At 42.0% G+C, this 13,795-nt stretch overlaps 1 protein-coding gene across 2 annotated transcripts in view; it reads left to right on the top strand.

Moving 5' to 3' along the window:
- The first annotated feature begins 8 nt into the window (after nucleotides 1-8).
- The window catches only part of CLTCL1 (clathrin heavy chain like 1), a 34,676-nt gene continuing 20,889 nt past the window's right edge, over nucleotides 9-13,795 (top strand). For both annotated transcript variants that reach the window (XM_064392786.1, XM_064392785.1), the window contains exons 1-4: nucleotides 9-249; nucleotides 8,481-8,688; nucleotides 12,713-12,981; nucleotides 13,246-13,407. In XM_064392786.1, the coding sequence (XP_064248856.1) occupies nucleotides 208-249; nucleotides 8,481-8,688; nucleotides 12,713-12,981; nucleotides 13,246-13,407 (681 nt within the window). In that variant the 5' untranslated portion in view covers nucleotides 9-207. The remainder of the gene's footprint in view (nucleotides 250-8,480; nucleotides 8,689-12,712; nucleotides 12,982-13,245; nucleotides 13,408-13,795) is intronic.

The raw sequence follows: 13,795 nt of genomic DNA, 5'->3' as shown, positions 1-13,795 counted from the left end.
TGGCAGGCTGGTGAGGTGCGGAGTGATCCCGGCGAGTGAGCGGCCCCGCACTGAGGCCGAGGAGGGCGGCGGGCGCGCCGGGCGCCATCCCAGCGAGGGCTCCGCGCCTGCGCCGCTTCCGCCGCCGTGAGGGGAGCACCGGCGGCTGCCCCGTTCCACCGCCCGCCCCTGCCCCGCGCCCCTGCCCCGGGGAGCTCGCCCCCAGCCATGGCCCAGATACTGCCCATTCGCTTCCAGGAGCACTTCCAGGTGAGCGCAGGGGGGCAGCAGAAAAGGCGCGGGGTTGGGGTCCCCCTCTTCTGCTTCACCCCGTCTTTAGCAGAGGGGGAGCCCGCGGCCTAGGCGGGCTGGGGGAGCGCTGAGGGCGGGGAGAAGGGCCAGGCCGCGGGGGGACCTTCTCCGTCCCCTCCTTCCTTCCCTGGGGAGCGCGGCCGCCGATCCCGCTGGGCGCCGCGGGAAGGCGTGCGGGGCCGAGCCCGCCCCCGGTGCGGACTCTGGGCTGCCGCTTCTGCTCATCCGTCCGTCCGTCCATCCTTCCATCCCCGGAGCCGCGTCCCCGCGGCGTGCGGAGCGGCCGCGATTTGTGCAGAGTCACTGGTCGCCTGAGGGACCTCCCGCTCCGGGGAGGGGGCGGCGCCGCGCCGGAGCCGCGCCGCTCGCCCCGGGCACCGCGGGCGCTCCCGCCTCGGCTCGGCTGGACGCCGCAGTCTTGCAGGCGGATTGTGGTTTTTCCCTTTCACCTAAGCGACCATCAACCTCTGAATCGCGAAGGTTCCTGGGAACCTCTTTTTGTGCAGCTGTGAGGAAATTGGTTAGATGAGGTGCAAGAAACGATTTAGACTTGGAAGCTGCACAGCCGCCGTCCCTCCTTCCAAACATAACAATATTAAAAAAATTCCTCCCCCCAAATGACATGGTTCTGTTCTTAATATCCTGTGAAAACCATAATGCCAGCATTGGAAAAGATCCATAGCTAATGGATGCAGCACAGACAAACCGGTTTATGTGTTTCCTTGTGACCTGGTGCTGAGGGAGGGTTGTAAATGGAGTGAGAGAACAGCAGTCTCTGAGCGTGCAGTTTGAGGCAGGAATTAAAGGAATTTGCTAAATGAATGAGAGAACAGGAAGTGGACTTGGCAAGTCATCCTTCTGTCGCTGTACCGCCCCTTTCTGTCAAATCAGGCATCCATTTCAAAATACGAACTAGATATCATCCCCCAGTGTGGACTGCATCCACTGAGCATTTCAGCTTGGGAGATGGTTATGGCCACTTCCAGCTCCCTTTAGTATTTTTTTTGCTTAACTGGAAGAACTGTCCCCGTTACCCTAGAAGGAGCCCTACCTGGAAAAAAAAAATAATAATTGGAGTGAATTCCAGAAATATCTCTCTGTCCAAGGGAGGACACAAACCTGTGTCCTCTGCGTTTTCATGGGTTAGGAGAGTTTAACATGGTAAAGAATTCTACCACCTCTCTCTGCCAGAGTCCACTATAGGAGTGATTACAGTAATCTCAGATGGGTTTGTAAGAGCTGTGGAACAGCTGTCTAAGAAACTTGGGATCAAAGGTATTTTGATGTCAAACTCTTTAGAGAGCATATAGTTTTTACCATTTAAAACTGGCAAGCATAACCAATCCTGCTGATTGTGTTTGATCTATACAATAGCCATGAGAGGACATCACACTTAATATGCAAGAGGTGTCCTGTGCTGCTGTGCATGTTAAATGACTGTTTCTGTGATTACCAGTGTTATGCAGCTTGCAGCACTGCCAATATCAGCATTGTGCTACCTCACGTTTGGGTGAGGGGGCTGCCCACCTGCTTTTCAAGGGTTTTGTACTGAAGTCATACTCTATTTTTTGCTCTTAAGCAATTTGATCTTATTGAAAAGGCTAAACCTGTGATTGAGTTACTTTTTCTCAGCAGGAAAGCTGGAGGGAGGAGCAGGGAGAACCCTGGGATGTCTGTTGCTAACACGTAGGAACAAACTTCTTCAGCATTCACTCTTTCCTGCTTCTCCCCCAGGCTGAGTGCAGAAGCCCTAAAGCAGCACTCTGCTGAAGTGAGACTGAAGTCAGTAGTAGCTGGGAGTAGGCATGCAGTAGCCTCCTCATGCTGCTTCTGCAGTTGTCCCTACATGGTGGGATAAATAGGGAGGGAAAATGGAAGGAATGTAGGAACTCATAGTCTTTGGTCTGGCTGGATATCTGCAGTGCAGTTATGTCAGCTCTAACTCACTGCATGTTGTAAACTAGGATTCTAGAATCAAGAGTCATGAATTAATGTTAATGGGACTTCTTGTTGTCTGGTAGAGAATTTGTGAAAACATTAGGCCTTCTCTTCATAATACTACACTTTCACACATTTTTAGCCTTATCAGATTAATCTCTCTCCCCCTCTCACATTCCTTCCAAGTAATTGTCTCGACTGTGGTTAAATTATGATATTTTAAATTAATATGGTAAATCTGCTGTGCTGCTTTATGATAAAGCCAAAAAAGTTACAATTCCGTCTAACTGTTGTGTGTTTCAGTGACCCCAAGTTGTAAGATCTTTCTGTGCCTTAATTCAGTCTGTGTACTGTTCTACCTGTAGCCTTTTTAATTAATAGAGCTGTAAGTGATTAGAATATCAGTGCTATAATTAATTCCAAGTTCACCCTGTTGATGATGGAACATTATTCCCCTTAAGCTGAGTGTCTTCCCGAGTTAGTTGTGTGTACTTTACTAAAAGAAGAACCGAACCATGCAGAAAGTGCTTTCCAGAGAAGCTAAACATAAATTGCAGTGCTAAATACTGAACTCCTCTCTCCCACTCTCTCTTGCTGGAAGTGGATAAATGGTAGTGTGAAGTGAAACTGATCTTGGTCCATGCAGAATTGGAGGAGTGCTAGGGATCAAGCAGACTGTTTACATTCTTTGTGCAGCTCATTTTGTCTTATGCTCATCATCCTTCTGACTGTAGTAGCTCCAAGCCTGTGCAGGAATAGTGACTGCCAGTCACAGGGCATGTTAAATTTGAAGTTGTTATAGCTGTGTTCAAGTCCTGTGTGAGCTGAAGGATAGAGAATAGTTGCAGTGAAAAAAAGATATCCAGGTCTTGATGTGGTAGAAGGAATTCGGTCTGTTTGTTTAGCTCCATTTAATGAAGTTGAATAGTTATTTTAGGTACGAACTCTGTCACTGAGTCTTCAGAAATTCATAAAGAACTTTCGTCTTGCTCATTTTTTTCCCCAGAGGATATTGGAGGTTTAAGTTTCATAGCAAGGGAGGGGAATAAGACAAGGACTTAGTTTTATCTGTCTGGTGACTGCCCAGCTGCAGCAGTGCAAACTATGCCAAGTCCTGCTGCAGTGAGTTACTTGTGCATACTGCTTAAGGTAATGTGATTTAATCAGGTTCTTAACTCCAGCATTTCAGTGGGAGCAGTGAAATATCAATTATTTACCAGACTGAACTCTTCCAAGGGAATTGTAGTTTACAATGGAAGTGCAGTCAAAGACTAAATACACTGATAGATAGACTGGAAGCAGTACTACTGGAATCCAGTGTACAAAGTGTTCCTGATCTAAAATTAAACTTTTCCTTCGCTTAGTCATTGCTTTTGTCTTAAAAGCATCTCTTTGTGCCTCTTTTAGCTTTTTTCTCACTAGCAAAAATCTTCACTTGTCTATGGGGAAAACTGTTGCTTAAGCAAGATCTCAGGTTCCAAGATTGGAGCCATCATTCCTTCAATGCACACAGTTCTGCTGCCTGTTCAGTAACTGATACAGCCTCTTGAGCACAGACAGCTACTGTGAGAAAACTTGTGTGCATGACATGCTCTCAATGTGTAAATGCTGCACATCTTGGTGCAGCACTGACAAGCTGAAATATCCTGGTTTAAGCATAAAGGCTGTAGATTGATTTCCATCATTTTCAAGACAAAACCACTTTCTGTTTGGATAGTCTGACTTGTCTTATTAAGAATTACTGTCTATTGTGCAATAGGTGTAACTGAGCTGGATGGTTTTCATAAGTTTGCTTTGGCTGGACATGTGCACTTAAGAAGCACTCAGGATATTTGCAAGCTGTAAGTGACTTTTTAGATTTGTATTCAAAAGGTAGGGCTAAATATTATGGCTTGATTCAGCTATTCAGTGATGAAGAGCCTAAGTTTGCTGATGGGATTCAGAAGTGCCTTGCACATGGTAGTGATAACTCATTTGATAGATGATCCAATCCTCATCACAAACATACAGAAATAGATTTTTGTGTAGGGAGTAACTGTCACTGCGGATGAAAGCCTAACTGCAGCTGCAGCTCGGACCAGTGGTCGTGCATGTTTTTGGTCTTACATACTTCCTTGGTGTCCCTCAGCTGTCAAAATGGGAACTATAGCAGGAGATGAGGTGAGGGTGAGCAGTTGAGCAGTGATGTCCAACAATTACATGCACATCCTTACTGGAGATGATTTGAGCTTTATGTAGTCACATGGGTAAGAGTTATGGGAAACTACTGCTGCATTCTTGGTTTGTATTATGTTTAAAAAAAATGTGAGCTTACAGAGCTTTTAGCAGGCAGTTTTTATTTGGGTGCAAACAGCCTCTGTCCAAGCCTTACTACTTTCTAATGGCCTTAGAAGCAATAGTTGATCACCTCTAACAAGCATTTATACTAGAAGTATGTGGCATGAAGCTGAAATGAGATACTTACACTAAACTCTGGAGAGTTACGAAATTCACGGAGTTCTGACTCCAGCATTTAACTGATGGTAGGTCCCAATTGCTGGAGTGTCAGTATTAGACAGTAAGACTTAATTATTTCCAATTAGAGAAACAGACTTAGTTTGAAGACTGGAGGTATCAGTATCTGAGTTGTCTTTGCTGCTCAGACTGGATTGCTGCACTCCACAGTAAGGGAAATGCATTAGACAGCTCAATATTTAGTAGAGTTCTTGTGTAAAAGACATCTTCATTTCTTAGCAAATGGTACAATGCTGGTAAAGAACAGGGAAAGACTAAATATCAGATTAATAATGGTCTTTCATCCTGAATATCTTTGTGTCTTCATTCATGTTGAGAAACAAATATTACATCTTAGTTTAATCTTTACCATGTCAGTAAGTTCTCAATATCCATAAAATGCTTAAAGGTCTTACAGTATCTAATCCACTCTGTAGTAGTACTAGATATCTATGAAGCAAAAATCTTTGTTTATCTGGTTCATTCAGCCTGGTAGTGCAAATGGTTCTATGCTGTGTGTGTAGCTAAGGGGTGTTAGGGCAGGAGGGGCATTAGGCTGTGGAACAGAATGTTACCCTTTCCCCTACAGCAAGGCTTGCTGTAACCTGCATGAGGATTAACTGGATTACCCAAAAGTAAGGTGTGGGTGAAATAATGGAAATGATGGTAAATGGAATCATGGAAATCATAGTAAATACCTCTGGAATGACTGTATAGTGCTGAATCTTTATTTTCAGAAGAAAACAACCTCAGTTTGAGAGAGGGTACTGCTTGCCTAAGAAGCATAATAAAAAATGAAAATTTAGTGGTAGTTGAGAGGCCTGTTCTTCACTCCTTTATGAAAATAAACAGAAAAATTGCTAATTAATAATATAAACCTCATTAATGACCTGTAGCATCTTCACCTGAGGCTTTTTAAGATACAAAGCTAAGTGCTTGCTACCTCCTGTAATAAAGTTATACTAATTTTATTCTTGAGAAATCAGGGGAAGGTGCTTTAGAGCAGCGTTGTTCAGATCATCATGGAGGATTTGTCCCATCCAGGGTAAAAGCAGTGCTGGCTGAAGTCCTTTATTTAATGGTAGAGTGATTCTGCTCACATTCTTCTGTATAGTCAGTGAGAAATATGCCTCTTACACTGCCTCACATATCTCAGGAGGATACATACCACTCCCCTAACGGCAGGAACAGTCTTCAGTGTTTTGAGACTGCTAAACTGTGAAGTGTTGTCGTCATTGACTGAGGCTTGCAGTATTCACATGACCATCCTTTAGGGAGTACTGGCATTTAGCCTTTAAAAGATGTGCCGGCTTTCCCTAATAGTAACAACAGCAGTGATATTTGAGCAGAATTTAGCATTACCTTTTCTGAAGCCTTTGCTAGATTTTATAATAGGTTGAAGCAGGAAATTTTAATACCAGAGTGTGATGCAAGTCATACTTGTCTTAGTGAAGATACCCAAAGCGTTTTCTTTAACAAGGACCAGACTTTGAAGTGAATAATGGTGGGTTTAAAGCTGAACTTCAAGGAAATGCCTCAAGGTTCTCACTTTGCAAAATGAGTGGCCAGGGGCTGTCTCTTGAAGAGTAGGTCAGACTGAAGTACACTAATTGAGAAGATACCTTGAAAAAGCTGCGTTTCTGCTTCAATACTCTGGAAATATATCTGAATTTGGATTAATTAAATGAAATTAGGAATTTAGCTGTGCTGCAGCTAATCTCTTGACTACTCTTGTTACACTTAATGAGTCTCTTATAATGGACTCTACTCTGTTGGCAGATGGACTCGGAACATACTCAACATCAAAGTGCTTAAGTGTCAAATATGTGAGCATGTAATTTGTGGCAATATGTGGACATTGTCTGGTGTAGAGCAAGCGAAAAAGAACAGTGGAATTACGAGCCTATAATTTATTCTTCTCTTGTTAAGTTCACAAAAGCTGATGGAGCTACAACTTGCGTGTTTATTGGGTGCTAAAACATTGTGTGTTACATACGAAAAGTATGCAAGTTGTCTTGGTATGAAAACTTCTTTCCTTACTGACAGAGAAGCTTTAATAGCCACCTACCTGGCAGATTTGTTTTCAAAACTCTGGGTGCAAGCATGATCTGATGACGTTGTGCCTAAACTTTGATTCTGTTTTGGAATGAATGGCACCTGCTGAAGTTTACTGTTGTGTATTAAGTATTTACTCCTGAAGTGAGGTGTTAGCTGAATAGCTCTCAATTCTGCTGAGAAACACTTATGGGAATGAGTAAATGTCTTTTTATGCATTCGTACATTTGGCTTATATTACATTACTGAAACTTGAGTCTGTTGAGATTAGCAATTACTAAGCCTGAATAGCTCTTCATTAGTCAGCTCAACAGAAAACAAACAATTCCTGAGGCATTCTTGGGCACAGTCCCGACACATCACACTTAGAGGTATCTCTGTTACATACCCAATTTACGATTTAGTCAGTAGCATTACAGAAGCTGTAACAAGCCATGGTCAGCCAGCTCAAACACACTAAAGCAGTGTCTGTGACACCATCATGGGACTTCTTGCCCAAGGGATTTAGTCTATTGTGTGAAGCTCCTGGTGGCATGTATCAAAGGAGCGTAATGACTCAGTGATGCTGGTGGTGGATTCTATCCTGTCTCCTTGAGGGCAGTAATTTTTCACTTGCAGTGCACTGAAAAGCAGTATAGGTTAATCCTTTGAGAAGCTTCAGTGAAGCTGATGCAGTTCCTGTGCTTGAAAAGCATTGCTTTGGGGCATAAAGCAGGTGCTCAGGCTTGTCACAGTTACTGTTATATAAAATGCAGCTTACAGATGTACCAAACCAGCCTCTGCTGCATAGGTAAATCTGAGATTTACTGTGGACCAATGAAACAGTGATGTTTGTTCACTACCACCTCCTCCTGTTAACTGAGATTGAGAGTGAATAGAAATAAAGTTATCACAAAAGGATGAAAATATTATATATATATGTGTATATATGTGTGTGTCTTGTGGGGGAGTCTGTTTGGCAGCTCAAAATGACGCCATGTTACATTTAGAGTAACTAGTTTGTTTTTACTGTTGTGTGGTTGAGCACAAGTTATGTTTTGAGAACTGGACATATAGCTGGAAGGGGCCTGCATTACAACCCCTGCCTTTGTTTTTGAGCCTAATAGCATGACATCTTGGGCAAGGAGAGATGAAATGATTGTTTAGTTTAACACATCTTTCTTACCTTTCACTGGTAAGAGTTAGGTGTTTTGTGAAGGAAGATGAAGAAGTCCACTTGTAGGCTAGTTGGGACCTGTTGTGTAGACTTCCTTCTGCACTGTTCCTAGGAGTGGGTTGCATAAGGGTAACTGATTCTTTCTGTACTACCCTCTGATGCTGAACAGTGTCATTCTGCCACTTAAGTTCTGAACATCAAATTTACTAGCCTTGCTAAAACTGGAGTAATGGTGCTAATGCTCTTGTAGTCTTATCATGTTATTAGAACCCAGTTAAGTAATAAACACATAAGTTAAAACTCTTTTAGTTTGCATCAATAATACAACTTCAGAATGTCTTTAGGACCTGAATGCTGACAATTGTGTAGCTCTTTACCTGTGGAACAAAGAGTCTCAGAAGATAAATCAGAGTTCAGTAGTGTACACTCTAGTCAGAGAAACTTGTCAGTCTTTCATTTCCTTTTGGAGGAGATTTTAGACATACAGGCTTGAGGTAGACCTTCAACATGGGAAGGATAATAAAGTACCCCTTTTTTGTCTTTCTAGCTCCAAAATTTGGGCATTAATCCAGCAAACATTGGATTCAGCACCCTAACAATGGAGTCTGACAAGTTCATCTGCATAAGGGAGAAAGTAGGAGAGCAGGCACAAGTGGTGATAATTGACATGAGTGATCCAACAACCCCCATCAGGCGTCCGATTTCTGCAGAAAGTGCCATCATGAATCCAGCCTCTAAAGTAATAGCGCTCAAAGGTGAGTCAACCTTTATGATTGCAATATGAAAAGTACTGTTCAGCTGTACTACTTATTAGTACTCCTAAAATTTGTGTAAACTTTCTAAGAAGAATATATATGAGGATAAGAATTCTCGCCTGATCGTGCATGCTGTGTTTTTGGTAGTAGATCTTTCAGTAATCTTTGAATGATTTGCCTCCAAGTGGGTGTGAGATGCTTGGACCTGGCACTGCAGCCTCCTATCCTCACTGAGGACCAGGTCAGCATCTGGTATACTTTCTCTTTAAACAGGTATTGTAAACATTATGGACACTTGTATAAATGAATAGGGGTGTAAAGCCATATTTTCTGCCCTGTCCTGGCTTTTTCTTGTAGCTCTGAAGTTTTTACTAGATAGTGACAAAAATGTCCTAAGGATGACCAGTTAGTGTAAAAGTCTGAACATAACAAACTTGTTAAGTTTGATAATCATGAGGTCTTGCTACTAGAAGACCTCTGCTTACTGCTACCTGTGGTGTTGTTACTGCCTTTAAGTAGCACTCTGAGCTCAAAGAAGTAATTTTTAATTTATGTCTGGCTCTTTTCTCAAATGACCAGCATCTGGTATTTAATCTCAATAACTGTTACTGACTATGTACTTTTCTTCCTGCATCTTATCTAAACAGATGGTGAGTGAACTTTGTCCTGACATTGTATGTTTGGTAGTACAGAATGGTCCCATCTCATAAAAAGTACTGAACTTTAAGGTAGCCATTTGACAGTTCACTTCATGGCCAGGTGGAGGAATCTTAATCCTCAACTGGTGTTACAATGATCATGTTCTCCATTGGCTTGTTTCTGACCATTTGGCTGTTTTGACTATTGACTGTACCGAGTGAAGGAGAGTGTGCTTTTAATGTTTGTGTGTATATGTGATGGAAGTACAGTTGATAGACAAAATGAAGTTGCAATATTTTTATGAGAGACCTGCTAGCATGTCCTGTGTGCTATTCATTTCTGCCTAAGTGTGGTTTTTATTGTGAAAAATCATGGTGAAATTACTTGGGGGTCCAAGAAACTGTCCTCAGAACTGGTGCAAAACCTTTAACTTCTCTTCTTTGATCTCTGGTTTATACTGACATCAGGTGACAACTAAAGTGAATGTTTGACTTCAGCTCAGTCTGTGATTCAGCTGAGATAGTTATGTATCTTGCAAAGGACTGCCTTACTCTGGGTATGGGTAAATGTAATAATGAAAAAAAAATCAAATCTGTTAAGAGCTTACTGTCCCTTATCTTGGACCCCTTTAAACAACCTGTATTGGCAAGGAAAGTGCCTTCTCTACACTAGCAGAGCTTTGTCTGCCTCTTAAAAGGAAACTACATATTCAGGTTTGAAAACTGATATACTAACTAAATGGATTATCATCAGCTTCGAAGAATATAGCTTTATTCTTGCCAGTTAAGACTTGTTCAAAAGGAGTATTGTTCTGTCCATTCAGAGTGAATAAATCTGTCCTCTGAACCAACAAGGTTGAGGTAATGATATGTTGACTTGCAAAGTTGTGTTCTCAAGTGTTGCAAACTTGATGATCTCTTCTATAAATAATCTAGTGATCAGAAGGTTGGGTAGAAAAGAGGGTCAATAGAGCTACCTAACCAATACCTTATCCATGATAACCTGCAGACATGGATTAAGTTGGTCACTCCAGATTTTTCCCTGCTGATCGAGTGAGGCTTCAATAGTCAAAATGGTTACATATTGTGACTCAGTGTGCCATGATGGGGAGTTGCTCGTAATCCCAGGATTATTGAGCAATAAATGTAGAAACCCACCCTCAGAAAAAGAAATGAAATGGTTCCTGATTTTAGCTGATGTACAATTTCATTTCTCGATTGCATGTGGCATTCTCCTGGTGTACCAAGATTTATGCGTTGTCTTTGTGTTCTTGGTCCTCTTGTACTGCTCTGTACTGGGGGTGCTCAGCAGTGGGTGTAAGTGGAGAATGCAGCATTTGAGGGTGCTTCCATTCTTTGTGTAATGGAGAAATGTCATGCTCCAGTCAACTGTAATGTAAGTTCTTGTGCTGATGTTCAAAAATCGAATCTGCTTACTTGATTACACCTGTGTAGTCTAAATAGATTCACCAGGTTGGTGGTTTGATCAGAAAAACCTTAAGTCTTTTTGTCTTGAATCTTGGCCTAATAAAATGTTCAAGTAGACATAAAACTCAAACACACGCTTGCCCTCACTATGACTGTATAGCAAGTCCTGCTTTCTCAATCCAAATAACAGAATTTTTTTATAGTTTAATTACAGTTTAAGGCTGTGAAGTTGGAATATATGTTGCCACACGTAGGGAGTTGTAAAGTAAGGGTTTCTGCAGCTCCCAGCATCCAGGGCTAAACTGCCTAGTGAAGCTTGTAGAAGCCATTTCCAGCTGTGACATAACAGTCAAATTTAGTCTAGAAAATAGACAAACATGAGCTCTTAGCTGTTTGTCAGTTTCTCCTATGTTCTGAGACATAGGAAAGACATACTGCTTCCTACTCAGGAAGATTGTCCATATGAGCAGTTTTTCAATTGTTTTTTAAATGGTGACCAGAGCCCTTCCAGAACTACTTATCTCCTGGTTGCATGTGAGGCTGACACTGTGGGAATTCAAAATCCATCTTTTGATAGCACCAGGCTATTACTGGACAAATTGTTGTCCTAGAGAGTAAATATGCTGTTTCCAGCTATCAGTTTACAGGCCTGGGCTCACTGCATCTGTCTAACACAGTAAGTGCATGTGCAGAGCAAAGTGTTCATTAGCAGGCTGCTTTTGGTCCCAGGGAGGCTAGCAAGCTCTCCTAGGCTCTTGTTGATTAGGTTGACAGTTCTCAATGCTGTTAAACCAGGCAGCAAATGCTGCATGTGATAGCTTTTAAGCCTTGCATTGTCTCTTGGCACTGCATTAAATTAACATGATCAATTTATGTATAAATTATGCTAAAACATTATACAGTAGTTCAAGATATGTATTAGCTTGGGATTAGTAACTCCTGAATATGATTTCTCCATGGCCAGCAGCCTTTATCTATCAGCAAACCTCTCCAGTTTGGCAATCACAAGTGTTACTAGCAGGAAACACTTCTGAAATGGGATAGAAATAATGGCATTACAAGCCAGTATTCCAACAGTCTGAGTGGGTGTCTTGTGAACAGAAAAGAATATTCCTGGAGCTGAGCTGTCTCATCTGCAGTAAAATAAAACATCACTTTGACTTCATGAAAGGAATGGATTCCCTTGTTCTTTATAGTTTTACAGGTTCAATTAGCATTGGTTTTGAGCCTACTTAGCAGGTTAGGGCTTCTGGTTGTTTAGAAGGACTACTAAAATCAAGCTTTAACCTGCGGTATAGTTTCCTAAATCATGAAGAAGTAATCTTAACTGGACCTAAAGCTCCAAACCTTCCTATAGTCTTTCTGAACTTTTGACTGTCCTCTTCAGTAGGTACTTGTTGTACAAAGCCCATCTAGTTCAGTGTGCAGTTTATCCAACAGGAAAAAGAAAATGGGAGCTGTGATCTTTGGCTGTCTGAAGCTGTTTCAAGTCTTATGCTGTTTGACTCAGTCCAGGTCATCTACAGCAGCTACTAAATTGACATAAACTGGAGCCATTCTTTCTATTAATTATACTGAGTGACATCTACTAGACATCTGTAACTTGTACCAGTGCTGCCAACTGGGAGCACAAGAGTTTACACAAGCTGTGTGCTTAGACTGTCTTTTTACCACAGCTTATAGTAAATTGAAGTGTCTGTGCTTGTCAGTTGTTGGAATGTCTCTGTGAGTGTCCATAAGGAGATTTTTTTTGGTTGTGGGATGGTGCAGGTGTTGGGGGTGGAGAGGGGATTCTGTTAAGAGTCAAGTGTCAAAGGAGACTGAGATGTGACAGGACACTAACCCTGTCTGTAACACCACTGAAGAGTGGGTTAAACTGGGTGTTTGTAAATGGGCAAACTGGAGGATGGCCATTGTGGTAATTGATCTGTGATGTTTCTTGGATTTTGTCATACTAGCCGGGAAAACACTTCAGATCTTTAACATTGAGATGAAAAGTAAAATGAAAGCCCACACAATGGCAGAGGAAGTGATCTTCTGGAAATGGATATCTGTGAATACAGTTGCCTTGGTGACAGAGACAGCAGTGTACCACTGGAGCATGGAGGGAGAATCACAACCTCAAAAGATGTTTGATAGACATGCTAGTCTTGCAGGCTGCCAAATCATCAATTACAGAACAGATGAACATCAAAAATGGCTGCTGCTAATAGGAATTTCAGCACAGGTGAGTTCCTGACAGCAGTATGTTACGAAGATAATTGGGAGAGCCCTGGCCCCCCTTCACTTAATAGCTGTTGTAATTTAACTTTGTTTTTTGTAAATAAAAAATTCACAACTATCTTTTGTGTAGAAATAGCCTGATTTCTAGTTCGGTTCAGGTGTTGGAGGAGGGGATGAGAGGCATCTGCTTTTTAGTTTACTGTCCCAAAGGTCTTGCTGCAAACATTTGAAATCTTATATCTAAAAGCTGACCTTTCTTTTTTTCTAGCAAAATCGTGTGGTTGGTGCAATGCAATTGTACTCGGTTGATAGAAAAGTCTCCCAGCCTATAGAAGGCCATGCAGCAGCTTTTGCAGAATTCAAAATAGAGGGAAATGCCAAACCTTCTACCCTCTTCTGTTTTGCTGTGAGGAGTCCTGCAGGAGGCAAGGTAAAGTCTACAGCTATGTTCCTGTAGTGCCATACATAGGTTGTTTGCATCAAACTGAATGTGGAATTCAGTAGCATTGGATATGCTACAGCTGCTGAGCAGTCTGTGCAGGGCTGTGGTAACACCACAGTAAATACTTTGGTCTTTCTAGTCTTGTCCTCCAAAACTGATGAATTGACAAGGGTGACTCAAAACATCTTGAATGGGTTGTCTTGAATAGGAATAGTCACTTTCATAAAAAGGGTGTTTGTTTTGGGTTTTGTTACTCTTCTCCCAGGTTTTAATTTTATCAGGTTCCAGAAAATTTAACATTCTGAATATATGGAGCACAGCTCCCCAGACTGTGTAGGCCAAATGTGGCAGATGACTTCAGTAGCATATCTGAGGA

Source organism: Passer domesticus, chromosome 17 (assembly GCF_036417665.1).
Source record: "Passer domesticus isolate bPasDom1 chromosome 17, bPasDom1.hap1, whole genome shotgun sequence".
NCBI classification, from domain to species: domain Eukaryota; kingdom Metazoa; phylum Chordata; class Aves; order Passeriformes; family Passeridae; genus Passer; species Passer domesticus.
This window is presented reverse-complemented; position numbering and strand designations above follow the sequence as displayed.